Below are 23,848 nucleotides of genomic sequence, written 5' to 3'. Positions count from 1 at the left end.
AATGCAGTCTCTGTGTCCAGATGGTCCATAATACCCAAAAGCGAGTCCAATGAAAGAAAAGGAGTAATGGAGACATCTGAGATGAGCAGCATCCAAACATCCAGAAAAGTTTCCCAAATCTGATAGAAGGGAACCGAAGCCGCAGTAAATGAGAAACATGAGTGATCAATGTGCGAGAGTGCGGGCAAAACCATAATAAGTGAGGAACTGTCTCGCGGGGATGAGAGCAACGGGGGCAGAAATTGCCACCAAGATAAAGGCCTATCCAAATTCCAAAGAGTGTTGGCATGCTTGTCAATCCATGGCTGTGGAAGAAGAAATCTGTAAACCTTCGAGGAAGTCAGATTGTGTATCGAGAGTGTATGTGTAGCAGGAGGTATGGAAGTCAAATTCCAGTCCATTAATCTGTCCTGTGCAAACAGTGGAGGAACCGGAACAAATGGCTGCAACATAGTTGAAAGTGTTCTCCAAATGGATCTATGATGCAGACCCAAGGAGAATGTCCTGCAAGCTTGTGGAAATGAAAGTGTATAGCCTTGTTGATCCACAACATCACCAACAAATCTTATGCCCAATTTCATGAGATTATATGCTTTGATAGGTGCTTGTAAAGCGAGAGGCGATGCAAACACCTTGCTCCAATGGATGCTTTCCAATCGAAAAGAATTGCCATGATGAGAGGAAGCACCTGTCCATTTTGCATATGAAAGAATTCTCTTCCAATCATGAAGAAAAGCAGTAGAAACAGGGCAACCAGGAATTTTTCCTTGAAAGGTAGATAAAACTGCTTCCCAGTGATCTGTAATCCAATGCCCATATGCATGGGAAGCCATGTTTCCACACATAGCTGCTAACATAATAGCCCATGGTTGTTTTTGCTGAAAAAAATCAGCAATCATAGTGCTCTTTCTTGCCAACATATGAACCTGGAGATTGAGAATATTCAGCCCCCCATGAGTCTTGGGTGAACAAATAGACTGCATAGGTAGTAGTCGCAAAGCTTTTTTAAGAGATTTGCTTTTCCAAAATATCTCCATAGCTTGGGACATATAAGAGGCCAAATGCTTGAAAGACCAAGGAAGAAGAGGCAAATAAAATTGCACATATGCCATAATGATGGACTGTACTATCCGGAGTCGAACATGTAGAGGCCAAGTGGACAAATGCCAGTATTCCAGCTTCTTGTTGATCTTTTGAAGCACCCACCTTCCCTTTCCACCCTCTATCCACCCCCCATCTCCCTATTAAAAACATCTTCTCCACCCTATATCCACACACACACACACCACCTTCCCTTTCCACCCTCTATCCACCCCCCATCTCTCTATTAAAAACATCTTCTCCACCCTATATCCACCCCCTATCTCTCTCTCACAAACACCTTCCCTCTCCACTCTATGTCCAACCTCTACCTCTCTCCTCTCTCTTACAAACTACATCTCTTTCCACCCTCTGTCCACCTCGACCTCTCTTACAAATTCATTTCCTTTCCACCCTATGTCCAACCTGCACCTATAAAAGAAGCATATGAACTTGTTTAGAGATGAATCTCACAAAGAAGCGCACTTGGAATCTACATGTCCAAATCCCTCTCTGATTTTTCTCTCTCTTCTAAAACAAAAATTTGGGAATCCTACTCTATTTCTGACCATAAGTAGGTTGACTGCTCAATGAGGTTTCGGCTAGGAATAGCACACTTCCTGGTTCAAATCTAATCCTTCTTTATGCTAGTCACCCATAGTCAAAGAAAGCATAGCCACAATTTAGAAAAATAGCATAGCCACAATTTAGAAAAATACTTTGGTTGAGACAATGATTTTCATCCCTTTGACAAATGTAATATGGAAAATTAAGAACTAATAACGCCTTCTACTAGATGTCTGAAAAAAGATTTCCTTTTTTGGAGTAAAAAGTTGTGGAGGATTGGAGCAACATACAGCTTTGTCCATCTCTGATGCACAAGATGGATTTGCAGAGAAGAAGAGATATCTTTTGCATTTAAGAATGCAGCTTAGATTTGAGGAAGACATCAGATATCAGCATGATAAGGTTCATATGAGGGACTGGTGCCTCAAGATGATGATTCTGGGGAATCCAAGAAGGATTGAGCATTACATTCCATCACATCCCTTTAATGGGAATGTCCTTCCTCTACGTCAAACCAAGAGCTTGTTGGTACTTCTCGAAAAGCTCTTTACCAAGTGGTTTGGTAAAGATGTTTACAACATTTTCTTTGCTATCACAATGTTGCAGTGTGATGTCACCAAGTAACACTCTTTCTCTGATGAAGTGCTCTCTGACATCAATGTGCTTGGTCTTGGAGTGATATATTGGATTCTTGGCCAATGCTTGAGTCGATTGATTATCATAGCATATTGTTGTTTGCTTTGATTCATCAAAGTAATCTATTTTCGACAATAGTCTTCTGAGCCATATGGCCTCACATGCACCTCTAGTGAGAGCCCTATATTCTGCTTCAGCTATTCTGCTTCAGCTGAAGACAAAGAAATAGTTGGTCGTTTGTTTGACAACCATGGCATAGCACCTTGACCAAGGAAAAATGCATATCCCTATGTCGATCTCCAGGTCTCATGATCTCCGGCATAGTCACTATCACAGTATCCATGCAACGTTGGATGACTTCCTCTATATTCTATTCCAAACTGTCTTGTACCTTTGATGTATCTCAAGACTCTTTTGGCTGCATTCCAGTGCGACTGTTTTGGATTTGCCATAAATTGTGCTAGTGAGCTTACTGCATAACAAATATCTGGCCGTGTGATACTCAGATATATAAGAGATTCGATGAGTTGCCGATGGTACCTATCATTGACGGTAGGATTTTCTAAATCTTTTGTAAGTTCTTCCTATGAGGAGGGAGGGATTCTCCAAAGAGGAGTCCTGAACCTGCCCCAAGCTTTGTAAATGGCAGCCATCAAGGGAAAGGAAGGCATCCTGAGGTGTGTGGATGTAAAGATTCACCTAATGCTGTCCATCCAATCACCACTTGAGGAGGGGATACAGCATCGAATACATAAATCTTTCCAAGTCTCGCTCTTGTCCTGGCATAGGTCCCTTGACCACAAACTTGCAAAGTAACTACAAATATGGCTCAATGATATTAAGGTCCCTTCCTGCATTGGGAGAATCCAAGTCCCCCAAACCACCCTGGCCTTGGCATCCATTAAACCATCAAAGCTGCTCCATAAAAATTCATGATCGTCCTTTTGAGTTGAGCGATGTATTCCCTATAGTGGCACCAACAGGAACAAATAAACCACGTTGTGTCCATAAGTACCTGGTTGATAGCACCACTCTAGAAGCAAGGTCAAGTCTATCCGAACTCGAAAAGAGTGATTATTGAATGGGCTAGCAGGGAATTTGTGTCCTTGCCAAACTACATGGGCATTTTCTCTTGCCCTTCTAGATGGCGCAATGCTACAAGACATTATTTGGAAGGCTAGTTGACAAGAGAGGCCCTACATATATGATTGGGACATAGTCTATTCAACATTGGGGCATCGGTCCCTTGGCGAAATTGCAGGAATGAGGCTTGCAGGCAGCAAGAAACCGAAAAGGAGCTTGAAGAAGGAAGAAAAGACGTATATAATAGAGAAAGTACCAACAACGAGAAAAACAAAAAATGATAAGGAGTTTAAGGGAGGAAAAGTTATGAAGAAAAAATTTCATTCCAAGGAAAAGGAAAGAGGATCACATGCCTAAACCCTTATTGTCGAAGCATAAAGGACTGATATTGAATTGGCCAATTTTGAGCACTTTCTTTGCAAAAGATAATAGCCCCAGCTTCACCCTTCAAAGCTGTACATGCATAGTGTACTCTTCTTGGGAGATACTGGCAAGTATTGCAGCATGGCATATTTGGAGAGCCAGATGCACAGAGGCATTGGATGGATCCCAGGTCCACCGCTCTCATACCTTGGCTACTATATAGGTGGACACTATACATGCACAAATGGCCATCTGGGTGACCATGAAGGGGTCCTCATGGTCAGCTTCTCTAGGAGAGCTATGTTTTTAAGAGAATGGGGGGGCTCCCCCTTCTTCTATGAGACTACTATAGGGTTGAGATGGCATTTTCAGCCTCAACCTTAGTTGTTTTCTACCTCTTTCTGAGGGGTGTTTTTCATACATTGCATGATGTATTTCCGCCTTGAGCTCTTGCTCTTGCGGGTTTTGTTGATACTTAATAGAAGTCTTTTTACTGAAAAAAAAAAGAAAATAGCCCCGAGCTTTTAAAAAAAGATCACCTTTCCGAGCCCAGATTTTCCTTGACTAGATAATTATTAGCTTCCAGGAAAACTAATCTAATGTTTAGACCAAATAGCAACCATGGCAGCACAATATTGATAACAAAGCTAATCTAATGTTTAGACCAAAGAGCAACCATCGCAGCACAATACTGATAACAAAATGAAAGCTTCTATCCAAGAACTCTACAGCCATGCCTGCCTCTCCTTGTCCAACAACTAAATTAGTCATCATCCTATATGCCACCTTGCACAATGACCTACAAATTTGACTTCATTGCTACAAGATTGCAGCTAAATTCAAATTGTTTCTTGCTTTCACCTGATATAAAGCATAATTGTAAGACACATCTAGACTTATCATATATTGCTATCATTTTCAACCCAAAAATTCAAATGTGTATTTTGTAACCACAGCTGTCCCAGTATAGTTGTCTTAATTTTTCTCAAGAGAGCCATGTTCTAACAATAGATTGCTGCAATTACTGTGCGTAACATGGACACTAAACATATGTTATTGCTTCAGGATTTGATTGATAGCAAACTTGACAAGAGGAAAAAAGGTGTTTTTGGACCACCTTTCGGGACAAGATGTATTATCTTTGTCGATGACTTGAATATGCCAACCTTGGAAGTCTACGGTGCTCAACCACCTATAGAGATACTACGCCAATGGATGGATCATGGGGGTTGGTAAGATTAAAAGCATTATGTTTTTATTTTTTGATTGGCCTGAAAGGATATTTCAATTGATGGTTGAAAAATAGATAACTACCAAATTTTAGTGAGCAAGCTTTTTCTCTTTGTTCCTCTAAACTTCTACATATGATGGGCCCCAAAAATAGGTCTTTCCTTTACTTCTATCCCTCGCTACATTTTTCCATTTGGTAGTTCTCCCTTCATGCAGGAATAAGCATCTAATACCTCAGCATGTTCCCTCTTCTTTTGAAAAATTGGCTTCATCACTTCTTGGGTTGCTATTTTTCATGCATGATGTTTTTTGTGGATTCTTATACTTCAATGATAGGTATTTCCCTCTATATCAATCCCACAAGAGCTATTTTTGAATTTGGCCTATCTAGCCTTCACCTTTTGCTGCATGATCTACCCTAGAAGAGTGGGCATTTCTTTTAATAGTATCCTAAGAGATCTCCCTATGTAACAATTCTAATCGTCATTGATGGATTTTCTTTTTTATTTTTGTTTTTTTCCACATAAAAGATGTCTATTAAGTATGAAAGAAACTCCGAGAAAAGAAAGAAAGAAAGAAAGATATATTAACGTCCACGGGAGACCTCGTGGGCCTACGGGACAAAAGTGCACAGAAAAGTGAACTCATACAAGCCTCAGTGGGCTGAAGCAAAGGGTACTCTAGGACCCTTGCTGAGTACTAATCTATGCTAACAGAATCATAATCATAAACATAATCATAATCATATCATATCAATCAATCTATCCAGGCGCTGGGACGAAACCGAAGCCTGGTACAATGATGGCTCTTTGGTGGGCTGCGAAAATATCTCATATCTGCATCTATCGAGCTCGAGCTATGGCGGGGGGCACGATCTCCTCGCTCTCTAGACTCTCTGGGCTATGTCTAGAGTGATCCCTCGTCTCTGTCGGTCTCCTCTGATGAAAGTTGTGATAGGTCGGACCTCAATAGAGTGTACTCTGGGGGCTCTCTGTCGCACATGTGGCCTTTGTGTCCCTCTGTTGGCGGTACTGTGCCGGCTGCTCATCCAGACTGCTCTCATATCGGCTAGCTCCTCTTCCTCCACTCCACTGTGTCCAGGGGCTCTGACTCAAATGTATAGAAGTCTGTGACGTGCCGCTGTGCCCGGTCACCCTCTATGTCCTGTAGTGGTCTGAATAACCCTTGCTGCTCTCTGATATGTCATAGAAGCGCCTCCCTGTGTCGCGCATCTCCATCAGATAGAGTCCGATCCAGACCTGGTCATGGAAATGGATCAATCGTGATGACAAAGGACCGAAGCCATTCCCCTCTAGGTAGATACAGTGGTAGCATCCTCGAATCTCATAGTAGGCTGGGCAAACACAAAGGAAATGCTCCTCTGTCTCAATCGCCCCTAGCGTACATAGCGTGCAGATCCGTTGCTCTCTAGGTATACCCGCTGCTCTCCTTGCCTCAATCCTTAGTTGATGGGATGAAACCCGCATCTAACCAATGGTAATCCTCAGTGCATGAGATACTTCTCTATCCTCAAGATATTGGGGTCTGATAATGAATCCCTCCTCTGATACTCGCAAGAAGTGGTTGCGATAGAATTGGGTCTTGGTGGGGAGTTCTTGGTCCTCCCCCCAAGTCCGGGATGTGTGAAGCTGGAGGAGGTCTAACCGTATAATACGGTTGATCTCATCTTGCACGATCAACTCAGGAGGTGCATCCATGCTGTATTGAAAAGTGGGAAGCCTATCCATCTGGATACCGTGCCTGGCAAGCCATGTAGATATGCGTGCATACCATGTGTCTGCCCCGCTCTCTGCGAGTCGTCTGGATGACTCTAGGGCCAATCTCGGAAGTCTCCAATGGGGTAAGTCCCACACCTGTGGATGAAAGTCACTGTCTGAAAGATGGCATCAACCTGGAGAGGTGTCATGGTGAACTCTGCGTGTACTATCTCATGTGGAACTGAGGGCTTACATCGGATCATCCTGGATCCCATCGTTACTTGTGCCACTCGAAGCTCCTCCAATCTGTCCTCGGAAGATCGCATCCCCATAAAGGTACTGCATACATGACAGTCGGTTGCACAAGTGTGTCGAAAAGCTAGCCCTTCGTTGGAGGATCTTGGAAGTGTGCCTGGAAACACTGCTGCTCTAGTCTAGCCAAAGCACTACGCCCTCGTGTGAGTCGTGTCCGGCCGATTGTCCTTGGTGTCCGAGCTCCACTTTTGACCGACTCTTCAAGTGCTCGTGACACCTCCAGCCTCTACTTCGATATCGGTGACTTTCCCTTAGCCATTTTGAGAGTCACTAAAGTGCTCCATCTAGCTACCCCATGGACTTTACCGACACATCTTTTGGGGTATTCCTGCCTAGCGCTTCTTCGACATCGTCATCGTCTCGCAGGGATGTGCACACGTGTGCAGTGGCTACTTTGAGGACATCTCTTATCATAAGAGATCTATTTTTTTATTACTACAGCTTGATGTATTTTGGGGTCCTCTGCCTCGGGTAGTCCCCCTAAAATGATATGTATTGAGTGTTTGGTTTTCATTGAGTCGAAAGGTCCTCTGCCTTGGATAGTCCTCCTAAAAAGATGTGTTGGTTTTTCTATTTTGGTGTGTGGCTTCCTAACATGTCCTGTTATGAAGCCAAGGGGGGATGTATTGTGGGGGCCATATATATTGGCTTTGATAGGTCTCATTAGCAGGCTTGGCCGAGTTCCAGGATGTTGGTGTATTCCTAGACCTATGAGCTGGTCATGTAGCCATGCTATAACGTGAGCCTCTGAGCATGTTGAGTCTCAAGCCATGAAAGTGCTTCGATCAACCTCTGAACACGCTCAGATTTTAGCCTCTGAGTTACATGGGGTCCACAGTTTGATGACTGTCATTGTCATGTTCTGTTCTTGGTTCCATTCCAGTAGTCTCTCACCTTGCCTTCATGGGGGGGTGTTGGAATATGAAGCCAAAGTGAGTCTAAAATGGGTGTTCTAGGTGTGTTTTTTAGTCGAGTGATTGAGTCCTAGACATGCCACATGTCATATTGGGAGTTATCCCATATACACTATGGCTTTCTAGAGTCTAGTGTCATACTATATAGTGTTGTACTTGTCTATTGTCTATTACATCAATCAACATCAAGCTATCTACATGTGAGTATTTTGGTTATCATTGCCTAGCACTTGTTCTTTCATTTTCTTTCCATTTTGCCTTTCCATTATGCTTTCCATATTTCATTCCATTCCTAGTTAGCTTGGCATTCTCCTACCGCCATGTCTCTTCACAAATAACTCACACTTTTTTTTTTTTTTTCAAGAAAGAGACTTCTATTAAGTAAGAGAAAAAACCTGCGAGAGTAAGCTCAACGTGGAATACATCATGAAATCATGAGGATAAATAAAACCCCCTCAGAGTGAGGTGGGAAACAACCAGGGCTAAGGCTGAAAGTGCCACCTCAACCCTATAGTAGTCTCAGAGAAGAAAGGAGAATCCTTCCATTCCCTGAAGAAAGAAGCCCTCCTAGTTGAGGCTGCACGGGAGTCTCCCCGCATACTCGTCCATACGACCATCAAAGTATATACGGTGTCTATCCAGATACTATCCAGATACCAACCAATGTGTGCGAGGGATGAACCTGAGTACCCTCCAAAGCCTCTGTGCATCTGGCTCTCCAGATATGCCAGGATGCTATGCTCGCTAGAATCTCCCAAGAAGTATCCATAGAGGCATGTACAGCTGTAAAAGGAAGGTGTGGTACCACATCCAACGAACAAGACTCAATCTGATGACGTCAAACCGAAATGGCCCGAGAGGAGTCAAATCTCTCATAGAATACCTGAGGCCCTATAAGAGAAAGCCAAGCCACTGAGCCCCATGTCATAAAGAAAGGGGAGTGGGCAAAGTGACTGAAAATCCTGACTACCCCCATCCAAATCATCCTCGCCTGTCTGCAATCCCATAAGCAATGCTGAACAGTCTCCGAAGCAGAGAGGCACCGAGGGCAAGTAGGGTCGGCTTTGAACCTGGATCTCCAAAGGTTCATTGCAATCCCACCATGGATAGAGAGCCAAAAGAAGATAGTGATCTTTCTATTCCTGTGGGATTTTCAGAGTCTCCTCCAGAAGCACCTCTGCAGATCCGCAGTGATATCATATGTCTCCCAATGAGGAAATCTGGAAGGTCTCCAACCTCTACTACTGAGCTGAAATCTCTTGACATTACCGACCGTGTAACAAAAGAAGGGGATACTCTTCTCTCAATGCCCTGCGTCAATGCACTCCCACTCTCTAGGGTCCCACTACAAATACCTGATGGGGACTCCCCCATAGAGCCAAAGCCTCCAAGACCCGGTGGAGAGTAGCTAGAGGTCTGGGTCTAGGAACCACTCTGAATCTGATCCCTACACCAAAAGACATACAACCCTAATAGGCTGAAAAGCAGACTCAAGCAAGATGTCCTCTGTGGACCTGAGCAATCTGCCACCATCCTGCACACTAAAAACTAAAGCATCCTCCTGTGCATCTCGAAAGGCCAAAACCTGAAGCGGAACACCGCCTCTCGTAAAAGTACGTGCCTAAGTGGAGCAAGTGAGTGGCATATCATCTGTGTCTACCCAAACCTCTGGAAGGGCTGCCTCAATTTGCAAGATCCTCCCTGCACTCCCTCTCAGATGTCCTGTCAACCTTGATTTGGTCTCCTCTGGAAGCTTGCGGAAAGCTTTCCAAGACCCCAGAGATGATGCAGGTCCCCTCTCCCACATGGACCACTACATGTAGAGTGAGGCACCCAATGGTCTGCCATTTTCATCTAAAATACTATCATTCCACATGATGGGTTGCCTATCAATCCCTTCACGAGAGGAAGGAGGAATCCTCTGAAGAGTGCTCCTGAAACTGGCCCAAGCTTTCAGAATGGCAACCATGAGAGGGGACGAAGGTGATCTGAGGTGTGCTGTGGTGAAGATCCACCTAATACTGCTCATCCAGTCTTCTCCTGAAGAAGGTGTGCACCTCTGTATGCTGCTAATAAGAAAGTCCTTCCGCGGATCCTGCCCTGGCAAAAGTCCCCGCACCACCATCTTGCAAAGTAAAGCTCTACACTGTAAATCTGGATCAATAATATTGAGACCCCCTTCCTGTGTAGGAAGGATGAGGGTCTCCCAAGCCACCCTGGCTAAGGCATCTGCTGTGCCATCAAGCCCACTCCAAAGAAAGTTTCTGATCGGTCTCCTAAGCTGAATGATGCAGTCCCTAGAACGGCACCAGCATGAACAAACAAACCAGGCCGTGGCCAAGAGGACCTGGTTGACCACCACAACTCTAGAGGCAAGATCCAGCTTGGCTGAGCTCCAAAAAAGGAGCTTCCTCGTGATGCTCTCCAACACGGGAGCAAACTGCTGCATGGAAGAAATATCCAAGCCGACCTGGCAGCCCAAATACCTGACAAGTACACTCCTCTGAACCCAAGTGAATCCTATGTCAAGCCCCCAAACTGGAGTGTCCTCATCACTGATCCAAAAGCCATTGGATTTATGCCAATTTATCTACGCCCCTGTCGCCAAGCAAAATAAATCCAATGCTGTCCCAAAAGAAGTGAGCGTCTGTGGAGTGGCATCCAAGTAAACTGCTGTGTCATCTGCCAACTCACTGTCAAGTAGCTCCTCTTCCCTTCTGATGGGAAGTCTCAGCCCCCCAAAGATGTCAGCTTGAGATCTAACATAGATACGCATAGCTTCGGCCACTCGAAGCTTCAGTGTCTCGGACTGTGCGAGGTGAGACTGGAGGGACAGCTCGAGGTGAAGCAGAGTCCACTAGTGTACCCTCGTGAACTGAAGGAGGGACTTGCACATGAACCGGAACCCACTGGAATGCGTCGTGTGCCCCTGAGGTAAGAGGAGGTCGAGGAGCAGGTGATGGACCTGTACCACCCCCTTGTCGAGGCCAAGGAGCAGGTGCTGGACCTGTACCACCACCATCCTGAGGAGGACCGCCATGCGGAGGTCGAGGAGTAGGTGTTGGACCTGTACCACCCCTCTGTCGAGGCCGAGGAGCAAAACCTGGAGTTGTATCACCCCCCTGTCGAGGCCGTGGGGCTATAGCTATACCAGAGGGCTTCTTGGGCCTTTTCTTCTTCCTGGGGCAATCCCTGGCAAAGTGTCCAATGGTCCTGCATATCTTGCACTGGTCCTGTCTACCTGAAATCTCTACTCTTTGGCGAAAAAAGGAACCATCCGGGCACTGGATGATAACATGGTCCATCTTGAGGTTAGGATCCTTACAGAGGACCCTAACTCTAGGTACCCCATCAGCCTTGGTTGCCTCTGTTGCAGTCAATGGCAACCCAGGGAGGGGTGGGATCTCAACAACCGTGCCAAAATGCTCCCCAATAACAGAAAGAAGTCGATGGTAAACCTGGGGAAGCCCGGGAAATCTGATGAAGAGCGAAAAGATTTCCTTATCTGCCTCCACTGGGTCGAAACCAATATCAAAGGCGTCAAAGAAAATCTTCCTGTGTCCCAGGTGTAAAAACTCAGCTTTGAGCACAGTGCTCGCAGCCTCTGGAGTGTCAAAAACAACCTGGAAAAAACCTCATCCCAGAAGACGAACATCTAACAATTGTGGAGTGAGGTCTGGGGGGAGAGCCGCAAGCATCCAGTCTCTGGCTTGGGATCTGGAGGGGTGAGACCCGAAGATGCGTGCTAGCAACATGGTAGAGCATTCAATCTCTACATCCTTCTTGAGCTGCTGCAACTCGTCTTTAGAAAAAGTAATTGTTTTCGCGGCCGGTGGAGGTGGAGTAGGATTGGCTGACGGAATATCCATCGCCAATCGAGGTGAGGAGGCCGACTCTAACAAATTTGGGGGCTCCTTCCGCTCCAAAAAATGCTGCGGGAGAAAGAGGGGGGTAGAGAATAGGGATAGGAGGTGAGGAGGGAGCGGGGGTAGGGGGCGAGGAGGGGAGGGGTAGAGGGGAGAGGCTGAGAGGCTGAAGGGGAGGGGGTGGGCTGAGAGGGAGGGAGTGCGCAGGCTAGGGAGAGGAGAGGGAGAGGAAGGAGAGCAGGGAGGGGGCGGGCTGTGAGGCAGGGAGGGGGCGGGCTGAGAGGAGAGGGAGAGGAGGGAGAGGAGAGGGAGGGAGGGGGCGGTGGCGCAGGCTGAGAGGGAGAGGAGAGGGAGAGGAACGAGAGGCAGGGAGGGGGTGGGCTGAGAGGCAGGGAGGGGGCGGGCTGAGAGGAAGGGAGGGGGCGGCGCAGGCTGAGAGGGGGCGGCGGGCTGAGAGGAAGGGAGGGGGCGGCACAGGCTGAGAGGGAGAGGAGAGGGAGAGGAAGGAGAGGCAGGGAGGGGGCAGGCTGAGAGGCAGGGAGGGGGGAGCGGCGCAGGCTGAGAGGGAGAGGAGAGGAAGCGGGCTGAAGGGAAGGGGGCGGGCTGAGAGGGAAAGGAGGAGAAGGGAGGGAGGGGCTGAGGGAGGGGGAGGGGGAAGGGCTGAGGGCAAGGGAGAGAGGGAGGGAGGGGCTGAGGGAGAGGGGGCAGCAAGGGAGCGGGGAGGAGCAGCAGCTCTCAGGACACCCTTGTTTTTCTTTCCTGTTGTTGGAAAATACATCATGATAACTCACACTTTTTTTTTTTCCCAAGAAAAAGACTTCTATTAAGTAAGAGAAAAAACCCGCGAGAGCAAGCTCAAAGCGGAATACATCATGAAATCATAAGGATAAATAAAAATCCCCTCAGAGTGAGGTGGAAAACAACCAAGGCTGAGGCTGAAAGTGCCACCTCAACCCTGTAGGAGTCTCCACCTATGGAATGCAAGAAATATTGCATGTATCTAATAAAGTGCTGTATTGTCTCCAAAGCAGAAAGGCAGCGAGGGCAAGAAGGGTCAGCTCCAAACTTGGATCTCCAATGGTTCACTGCTATCCCACCATGAATAAAAAGCCAAAAGAAGAGAGTGATTTTTCTATTCCGGTGGGATTTCCAGAGCCTCTGCCAAAAAATTCTCTGCAAGTCAGCAGAAATCTGAAAGTTCTCCCAATGAGGAGCTCTGGTAGGCTTCCAACCCCTAGAGCTGAGTTGGAATTTCCTGGCATTACTGACCGTGTAACGAAAGAAGGGGATGCCCTTCTCTCGGTGCCCTTCATCTATCCATTCCCATTCCCCAAGGTCCCACTGCAAAAACTTAATTGGGAGTGAACCCGTGTGATCGCGAGGCTAACTTGTATTGACACATGGTCAACATGTGGTCAACAGCAGATGTCGTCATGTGGTCAACGCCTGTCGACAGGTGGTCGTCGTGTGATAAGGTAATAGTTTTCCCCGCCACGATCATTCACCGTCCCGGTGAATAGAAATGGAGGAAGAATCCGTCAAAGAAAAAATAAAAATGAACTTACAAACCATTGATATGGTGATGGAGTAGGAAAAGGAAATGGTACAGACCATGTGGTTGGCCGTGGGAGTAATCCAAGATTTGTATTAAGTTGAAACTTGAAAAATAAATTGCTGCGTGATAAGGGACAGCATGGAAAATTGCAAAAAAAAATGAGTACATCTTGAGGTAAAACACTGATACTTACAGTGAGGGCCAAGCAGCTTGGCAAAATCTAACAGTGCAAAAAAAAAACCCAAACACTCATGTATCAACCCTTGTATGAGATTACTGAGGGTGGTAATCAGCAGCCTGTTCCTCTACCTTCTCCTCTTCCGCCTTCATATTTAGCTCTGTGGCCTTTTGCTCATCCCTTTGCTCTGGCTCAATCATATGTATCTATGGATGGGGTGCTTCCTCCTGACACTCAAGCGTGTCCATCACATTTCTCAGATTTTCATACTTGGCTTTATATCGGTGGTATCGCCGGTAGTAATGATCCTTTTGCCCTTGCAAGGTGGACTGGGAAGTCTGAAGGGTGGCCAACTGTGTCTGAAGATCTGTGAATTCTTCCTCCATGGATGAACACTTCTTTTCCAATTCAGCCACTCTGGATTCTGATTTTTCCATGGCAATCTCGGAGGAAGACAACGACTCTTTTAACTGTGTAATCTCCTATCAGCAGAACTGGAGCTGGGGGTTGAGGAGGCCTGTGGCTGGGGTGAAGAGGAATCAGGAGCCCTCATCTGCGCTTGCACTTTCTCAGTTGTCCTGACTGTGGCAGGAACAGTCTGCGGGGAAGAAGTAGCTGTAGTCCCCTCGTGGTCAGAAACTAAGGGGTCAGAGACCAAAGTGATTGGGGCTGGTGGATCTAAAGGCCCCTCCTGATGTGGAACTGTAGTGTCTGGGGCTGCAACAACATCCACCTCTGTAGTCTGGAAGGCGTCTGTCTGAACAGGATCAAAAGTCTCCTCCTGAGGTAAGGGAGCCGCTCTGATAGCTCTCCATCGTGGTACTGGGTGTGCTGCGGGCATTGGGTGCCCTGTTGCCCCTGGTGGTCCTAGGGTGCGCGAAGCAGGGCGCCCTGTTGCTCTTGGTGGTCCGGAACCAACTTCATCCAGGAGACACTGGAGGTGCTATTGATATCCTTTTTATCCAGGAACACAAGCTGGATGCCAGTGATTGCTCTAAGTCTGGCAAACTGCTTTCAGGACATACCTTCTGGTCGCCTACTATGGGCACAAGGGGAGGTACTTGCATTTCGGTCTCTCTTTCTATTCTCTCCTTGGTTGCTGGTCATGGTATTATCTCCCCTTCTAGAGCTCAATGGATCATTATTTTGATTGGAGGGCGTAAGATTGGTCTTCTCAATCTTTATGCTCCCAACAACAGAGGGGAGCGGATCTCCTTTTGGAAGGAGTTACTCTCTTGGGCCCCCATTGCAGATTCTTGGATCATTGGTGGCGACTTCAACATGGTTGAGTTGCCTTCAGACAAAAAGGGAGGCAGATAGGGTGGAATTAATTCTTTGGAGAGGGCAGCCTGGGATGCCTTTCTCTTTCAGTTCAGTGGCAGAGACACTTGGTTGGATGATGCCTTTCATATTATGCCACAGTCACTCCTGTACTCTTGGTCGAACAGGAGAATACACATGCCTATTCATGCACGGATTTACAGATTTTATGTAGACGATTGGGCACTTGACAGAGGAGGATCTGTATGCATTTCTACTGGGGTTTCCACCTCAGATCATTTTCCAGTGGTGTTGCAGATTCTTGAGCCTCATCGGAGAGGATGCTCTGCCAGTGTCAGGATTCCGGATGCTTTTTATGCAGAGGAGAGCCTCACGGAGTATATTTTACAGATTTGGGTTTCTCACATACAGGGTGGAGCTGTCCATCCATCTCAGGTAGTTGCAGCCTTATCCGAAATTAGTGACTATTATCATTCAGTCGCTGATTCTAGGAGACGTGAGATTCTCAGTTGTGAGATTGGTATACTCCAGCAGTTAGCGTCCCTTCAGAGGGAAGAGCAGAAGAGGCCCACAGATGCTTGGATTCAGGAGCACCTTACTGCAGCAAGGGCTCATTTGCAAACATTGTTGGATCAGAGAGCAGAGTATGCCTTTCATGCACGGGAATCCTTTTGGATTCAGATGGGTGGCAGGGTCAACAAACACTTTTTCTCTACTCATGGGCCCAGACATAGTAGAGATAGTGTTTCACAGCTTGTTGACTCAGACGGGGTGTTACAGTCAGATCCTGATGCTGTCATGCGTGTAGCTTCAGATTTTTTTGCATCCCTTCTTACTGCAGATCCAGGCACACAGGCCATTAATGATGCCAGAGAGGTTATTTGGCAGTGTATCCCTATATTGGTGAAGGATGAGATGTATGTTTCTCTGGATGCACCTTTCACCAATGCAGAATTCAAGACTGCATTACTTGCCCTTCACAAGGGCAAGTGCCGAGGTTCAGATGGACTTACCCCCTCCTTTTTTATTACTTTTTGGGAGTAGATTGGTGATCACATTACATCAGCCGTGCAGGGCGTGTGGGACTCTGGTGAGATGCCGGACTCACTTACAGATGGTCTCATTCATCCCATCCCAAAGGGGGGTAATAGGAATCTTGTGTCTCAATGGAGACCCATCACTCTTTTGGGCACTTTTGACAAGATTCTGGCGAAAGCCATCATTCTGCGGCTACAGGTTTTTCTTCCAGATTTGATTCATGACACGCAGACAGGGTTTGTGCATGGCAGAAGTATTTTTTATAATATTTTCTCATTTTGGGAGGCCTCAGAATGGGCCATGCAGAGCCGCCAGAGATTGGCCATTCTGCTCTTGGACTTTGAGAAAGCTTACGACAGAGTAGACTGGGATTTTTTAGAGGGTACTCTATCTTGCTTTGGTTTTTTAGATGCATGGATTAGAGGAGCATCCTCTCTCTACAGATCAGCCCATAGCCAGTTGCTCATTGGGGGGGTAAGAGGGGACAGGTTTTAGATTTCCAGATCCGTCTGCCAGGGATGTCCTCTTGCCCCGTTTCTTTTTCTGTTTGTGGCGGAAGCTATGAGTATCTACATTAGATCTCAAGCTGATATTTATGGGCTGAGGCTTCCTATCTGCCGGGAAGAAGAGCTCCTGGATAGTGAGTTGGCAGATGACACGGCTGTTTTTTTGGATGCCTCCCCTAGGACACTCACTTCCTTCCGGACAGCCTTGGATTTGTTGAGGATTACCAAAAAGTGAGCGGAGAAAAGCGAGCAGCCCCAAATAAGCGAGCAAGATTAAATAGGTTTCAAGCGAGCGAGAACCTCATCCAGCATCTTATGCCCCTCAATATCATTGGAACAATTGATGTGATCATAAGCAAATTAAACATATTCCAACCATGAAGGCATGCCTGAAACTCACAATTAACTTCTCTTTCATCCCCATATTTCATCCCCATACTATCAATTTGAGTCGTTGTGGAGAGGTAGAGACATAACAATACATAAAATTTGCGATAAAAAAAGCAAACACTACTCAGATTGAACATCCACACAGCAAGATAATGATAGATCACAAGGTAGAATATATGACTGAAAATATGTAAACATGATCATGTGATACATATACATATCATGTCTTTTATGCTTGCAGAAGATCATCCATACATTCGATCCAAAAAGATGGAAACAGAACTAACTATGTCAAAAGAAAAAAAACACATTTTCATCATAAGGATTAATTTTGTTTAGTGAAAATACCTATGTAATCTGGACAATACCATGCTTTAAAAAACTTAGGGAGCCAAAAAAGGATTTTAGCCCTCCATACTTCTATTATGACCAATGTCTGAATGATAGTTCTATCGGAACTAGAAATGAATGCATCTAACCACTATGTTGAGTGCTCATCCAGTATCCTGTAGACTATTATGTTAAACTCAATACGTGACCACAAACTCAAGCATAAGAGGAGCATGATTCAAGTGAAATAATTGGCCGACACTCTGTAACTAGTATCCTGCTGCATCTAACGAAAAATATGCACTAGGCGTTAACAAGCTTCTATTTCCACCCCTATAAGCAAACTTTTATCCTGTAGTATGAAAAACTTTAAGGAAAACATTGCACTTAATGCATCAATTAAGCCAATGGCTACTCATGATGCACAATCGAACAATCATCAAGGAAATTCTAGTCAAGCAAGTTGAAGCAAAAAACCAAATATCTATTTGGATCTATGCCGTGGTGTATCCGCCAACCATGAGTAGCAAAAAAACCTATGAAAAAAGAAAAATAGGGATTATGCCACTCTACCATGATCACTTCCATGCTACAAATAAGGGAATACATAGTCGTTTTAGGGTACTTTTAGGGTTCATTCCCAACCACTAAAAAGAGAGCCAATGCTATCTATTTGTATTCATAAAATCTTTATGAACATTATCATGTTCAATATAAGGATAGGAGCCAGCTCAATGGGTAGTCCTAAACAAATATAAATACTATTCTAATTTTAACCTTATGCAAAAGCTTTTTTTTAACACAAAGTAAAACTTGATTATACATATAGATGGGAATCAGGTCACCATTGTAAGTATGTATTTAGTAATTAAGTTGAAAATATTCCCTTAGAAAAATAGCTCAATCAACATAGTACCCATATTATATATCCAAAATTTATAAGATCTCATTCATACCATTGGATTGTTTTCATCACTTGTCATGAGTACTAACCTCAATTGGCATTATGTATTTGGGTCAAAATAGTTTTTTAGTATAGGATATAATGGAGCAATACATTTATGTAATATCTAGTGATCATAGTTTCTAATATAGGATAAAATGGAGCATAGAGTAATCTTGTCATTCAAAAATGATAATATACCTTCCTTGACATATACAAGTATCATGCATTCATAAAAAAACTTAGTCATAAACTGCAATATAATGTGCCCATAATGCATGTACATTAAATCTTCACATGTTAGAATGTGAGAAAGGGAATAATTTAACTATGAAATCAGGGATCAATGTAGGAAATGGTCTTCTATGCACACATATATGCTAAGGGTCCATCTAATACAATATTGGAAATTGATGTGAGTATAAGTGTATGCATCCATCGGTGATGTATATGAGTGTATGCATCCATTTGTGATGTATATTGTTGTACTAATCCATGGTGCTTTACCGCTTGAGTTGTTTGTAGCGCAATTAATCACAACAATGTTGTATTTTTTAAAAGAAAAATGCCATAAAAATTTCATGCTGCAAAACACAAACAAAAAAATGGCATTTGTAGCATTAATCCAAGCATTTCCTACAAGCAATCTCCATCCCTCCTTTTCTTGCTTACTCTTTCGGCCACCTCCACCCTCTTGTTGCCCTTCAAGACTACCTCTTGCCTCCTCGCCTCCTTGCTTCCTCACCTCCTCACCTCCTTGCTTCTTTGCCTTCTCACCTCCTTGCATCATGCTTGTTGCTGGCAATTCCAAGGCTGTCCCTCCCCTCATTGGCCAGCTCCTCTACTCCTCACGTCATCCTTCTCCTCATTTTGGTGTCTCCAATGAATAGCTTGGGGGTCTTGTTTTTGGAGGGGGGAAGTATAAGAATGGCAACACCTTAATGCACTGTCATTTTTCGTGCTTTTGCCACCCAAAAACAAGACCTGCAAATCCCTTGCTTAAGCTTGAATGAGCCTCTTGATTTTGGGCGTGTTAAGCCATTTTTGACCATTATACCCCCAAAATCAAGAGGCTCATTCAAGCTTAAGCAAGGGCTTTGCAAGCATTGCAAGTCCAGTAAATGAAATCAATCAGATTAGGAATTGGCAAACTCAATTTGGGAATGGTCAGAAATACTTTGTCTTTGAATAATGCCTTGGATCATGGGATGGGGTTCCATGAACTTGCTGCCTATGATGACGAATGGTTCTGCCCTCGACTAAAGGTGACGTGTGTAGTAGTAAAAGGATAGCCCTCATGGAATCTCTAAGGGGTCTTGATTTTGGCCATGATTTGCACATTCTAGCACTTGAGCCATACATCAATTTCCAACACTTGAGGCATATAGTGGCTTTGCCCACGCAACGTTTCTAGCTGCAATCCAAGCATCAAGCAATCTCATATTCTGTATCCAGAGACATCATGAGGCCCCATATGTATGCCCTTCAATACTACTTCTTAGTTATATTGTATAATAACCTCCATATGTATGCTCGTGAGACAACAAAAAGAGACCTGCTAACCCAAAAATGATAGCGCATTGATGCGCTGCCATTTTTGGGCTAGCAGGCCTCTTTTTTAATGTCTCTTGAACATAAGAACAAGCACTTGTGTTCCTTACCTTTCTTTCCAATGGGGGTCTTGATTTTGGGGGTGTATGCCAAAAATTGATAAACAACATTATTTGATGCATATAGTTTTATTAAATCGATAAAATAGGCATGAAAACATCTAAATTGGCTCTTGCCATTTGATTTGATGTATGACATGACCCCATTTGGATTTGTAATTCCAAAGATACGGGGTCTTACTTTTAGGGCTTGAATACCTGAAATAGGCAGCGCATCAATGCGTTGCCTATTTCATACATTTAGGCCTCAAAATTAGGACCCCATGTAGGACCAAATGAGGTCCTACTTTTGAGGCCTAAATGCACGAAATAGGTAGCACATTGACAAGCTACCTATTTTAGGAACTCAGGCCCTAAAAGTAGGACCCCGTATCTTTGGACTTACAAATCCCAATGGGATCATGTCCTATATCAAATCGAACGGCAAGAGCCAATTTAGATGGTTTTCATGCCTATTTTCTCCATCAATCAAAACTATATGCATAAATATATACATCAAGATATGCATCAATATATGCATCAATATATACATATGTATGTATGTATATATATATATATATATATATATAGATACATACATACATGTGTGTGTGTATACACACAAACACACACACACACTTTTTTTTTTTGGTAAATCCATGATCATATTATCAGCAAAATTTACATGAGGGTCTCAAAAAAGCAGAGAGCCTCAACAGGAAATCAAAAGCAAAGAAAAACTATTTCCAGGCATGACTGAGGAAGATCTCCTTGATGGCAAACACACACACACACACACACACACACTTTTTTTTTTTGTAAAACCAAGATACTTATATTATAAAACATTCATTTACATCCAGGCCATGCTCAAAATAGAGCTACAGCCCTATCCATCAGAAGCAGTAAAAGAAAAGTTGAATACAAGAAACATCCAAATCTTCCTCATGTAAGGCATCATATAAAGACTGCCTTAATGAGGCTCTGAAAAACTCATAAGGATGCTGAAGAGGAGAATTCAGGTATGCTTGAATGCGCTGCAGCCAGAGGGTCCATAAGGCCCAGTATCTGATCCAGTGGAAGAAGAGAGAATACTGTGACAAAGAAGCTGATAGTTTGCCATACATCCAGAAAAACCTGTAGAATCTGTGTGCTGGAAATCTGAGAGATAAAAAATAGGAGATTCTATCTAGAAGGTCTCTGGAATATGAGCAAAACCACAATAAATGCGGAATACTCTCCGATGCAAGGTGACATCTTGGACAGAGAGATGAAGCTATTCGTCGTTTAGCCAATTTCACTCCCACTGGGAGAATACCAACAATACATCTCCATAAGAATAGTCTTTGCTTCAATGGCATTTTCAACTTCCATATCATTTGCAATCTTCCTTTCCACCAGGCTGATGATTTGTTCAGATGCCATAAAGAATTAGCATGATGGGCAATCCAAGGAGGAGGTAAAATTAATCTATAAGCCTGTATAGATGTCAATGACTGCAAAGGCTTAGAAGAAATGCTTGAACATGAAGACTGAAGGTGCCAATCTTGAAGCCTGTCACTGCCATTCAATGTCGGAATCGGAACCAGAGGAAGTAGGAGATCAGCAATAGCTTTCCAAATAGATCTATGATGCATTGCCAGGTTGTATTGTCTACATGCTGCTGGAAAAAGGAGAAGATTTCCTTGCATATCTACAACATCATCAATGAACCGAATACCCATTTTCATAAGATTGTAAGCTCTAATGGGTTGTTGAACAGCAAGGGGAGAGGAAAACACAGCACTCCAATGAATACTCTCCAATCTGAGTGATGAAGCTAGAGAAGCAGGATGAGGAGACCATTTGATGTGAGAGAGTACTTGCTTCCAATCCTGAATCAAGGAATTGGAAAATGGACAAGCAGGGATTTTACCTTGAAATTTTCCAAGTACTACTTCCGATGGATCTACTATCCAATGTCCATAAGCTTGTGTGCGCATCTGACCACACAAAATTGCTAGCATAATAGACCAAGGCTGCTCTTGTTGAAAGAATGTTTTGAGCATAGTGATCTTTCTTGCCAACACATGATATTTGATGTTTATTATATTCAAACCACCATGCATTCTGGGTGAGCAAAGCAAGTCCATTTTGAGCAACCGTAAAGCTTTTTTATGAAGCTTGGTTTTCCAAAAAATCTCCATGGCTTGAGACATAAAGGATGAGAGATCTCGAGATGACCAATGTAATAGAGGAAGGTAGAACTGGACATAAGCTAGAACAATAGACTGGACTATTCGAAGCCGTACATGCAGAGGCCATGTGGAAATCTTCCAATATTGTAATTTGTCCTGAATTTTGTTGAACACCCATAACATTTGTTGCTTATTACTGATTTTCCAGCCAATAGGATAACCCAAATGTCTGACTATATTTTCCGGTTGAATAATCTGGCCTGGCCACAGAATAGCATGCCAATCACAAAGCTTGAGAGGCATGAGTTTTGATTTCTGAAAATTAATTTTAAGACCAGCTGCCAACCCAAAATCTGAAAGGGTATCCATCAATAGTCGAATCTCCAATGGGCTGTTCTTTAGCATGAAAAATGAATCATCTGCATAGGCCTGCGCTATGAAGGGTCGTGAACCAGAAATCTGAAGCCCCTCTAGTTGTCCAGTATCAACCATGTGATCCATATAAAGAAGCAATGGATGTGAAGCGATGGCATAAAGCAAGGCACTGAGAGGACATCCTTGTCGAACCGAACGTTCGAGAGTCCAAGACTCAGACAAATGTTTCCCTATAAAGCATTGTGCAGTAGAATTTGAATAAAGCCAATATATGACATTAGATAGCTTTGGCCCAAAACCAAGTTTTTGCATGATTTGAGAGACATAATCCCACTGTACTGTATCAAACGCCTTTGCCACATCCACCTGCATGACCAACACATCTTGATCTGAATATTTAGCATATTCCATTGCAATAAGAGTGTTAGTGATATTGTCATGTATATGCCGTCTTGGAACAAAACCATATTGCCTGGGATGAAGTCCATCATGAAGGATATCCTTTATCCGATGTACCAACATTTTGGCAATCAGTTTGTATATCACCGGCATCAAAGTAATTGGTCTCCAGTCATCCATAGTCTCACAAAGAATCTTTTTGGGCACAAGCCTCACCAGACCATGCTTCCAAGCTGAGGGAAGATGTTGGTGCTGCCATGCTGCATTAATAAACTGCAGAACTGGACCCTTCATTTCTTGCCAAAAGGCTTCAAAAAATTCAACCGTCAGACCATCCCAGCCAGGGGATTTATGTTTACCCAAATGCTTAAGGGCTTCCTCCAGTTCATCATCTGAAAAAGACATTTCCAGCATTAAGGCTTTTTGCGAGGAGACAATGGGAGAAACAAGCTCAGTAAATCTGTTACGAGCCAATGCAACCTGAGGTGCAGAAGAAGAAGGCTGAGAATACAGGAGCTGAAAGTGATCCAGACATTGTTTTTCAAGCTGAGAGAGAGATTGGGTCCAGAGACCACACACACACACACACACACACACACACACACACACACATATATATACACATATAGATATATATGTATGTATATACATACATATACACATTGATAAACAACATTATTTGATGAATATTGATGGAGAAAATGGACATGAAAATTGGATCTTGCCATTTGATTTGATATATGACATGACCCCACTCGGATATACAAGTCCAAAGATACAAGGTGCTACTTTTAGGGTCTGAATGCCTAAAATAGGCGGCGCGTTAACGCACTGCCTATTTCATGCATTTAAGCCTCAAAAGTAGGACCCCATTGGCAACACAATGGGCTCCTACTTTTGAGGCCTAAATGCATGAAAAAGGCAGCGTGTTAACACGCTACCTATTTCAGGCATTCAGGCCCTAAAAGTAGGACCCCGTATCTTTGGACTTACAAATCTAAATGGGGTCATGTCATATATCAAATCAAACGACAAGAGCCAATTTAGATGATTTTCATGACCATTTTCTCCATATATCAAAATTGTATGCATCAATATATACATCAATATATACATATATGCATCAACATATACATACATACATATATATATATATATATATATGTATGTATGTATGTATGTATGTATGTATGTATGTATGTATACATACATACATACATACATACAAACATCAAAAGTAAGACCCCATTGGTTT

The 23,848-nt window shown here is 43.9% G+C and overlaps 1 protein-coding gene across 1 annotated transcript in view; it reads left to right on the top strand.

Moving 5' to 3' along the window:
- LOC147886979 (uncharacterized) overlaps positions 1–23,848 on the top strand; it is an 874,612-nt gene that overhangs the window by 592,600 nt on the left and 258,164 nt on the right. Inside the window, exon 26 of the mRNA XM_087394085.1 lies at positions 4,795–4,961. Coding sequence (XP_087250211.1) covers positions 4,795–4,961 — 167 coding nt within the window. The remainder of the gene's footprint in view (positions 1–4,794; positions 4,962–23,848) is intronic.

This window comes from Dipteris shenzhenensis, chromosome 23, assembly GCF_047967505.1.
Source record: "Dipteris shenzhenensis isolate YYH24624 ecotype China chromosome 23, Dip_SZ_1.0, whole genome shotgun sequence".
In the NCBI taxonomy this organism is placed as follows: domain Eukaryota; kingdom Viridiplantae; phylum Streptophyta; class Polypodiopsida; order Gleicheniales; family Dipteridaceae; genus Dipteris; species Dipteris shenzhenensis.
Note: the sequence above shows the minus strand (reverse complement) of the source record. Positions and strands in the feature narration are given on the sequence as shown.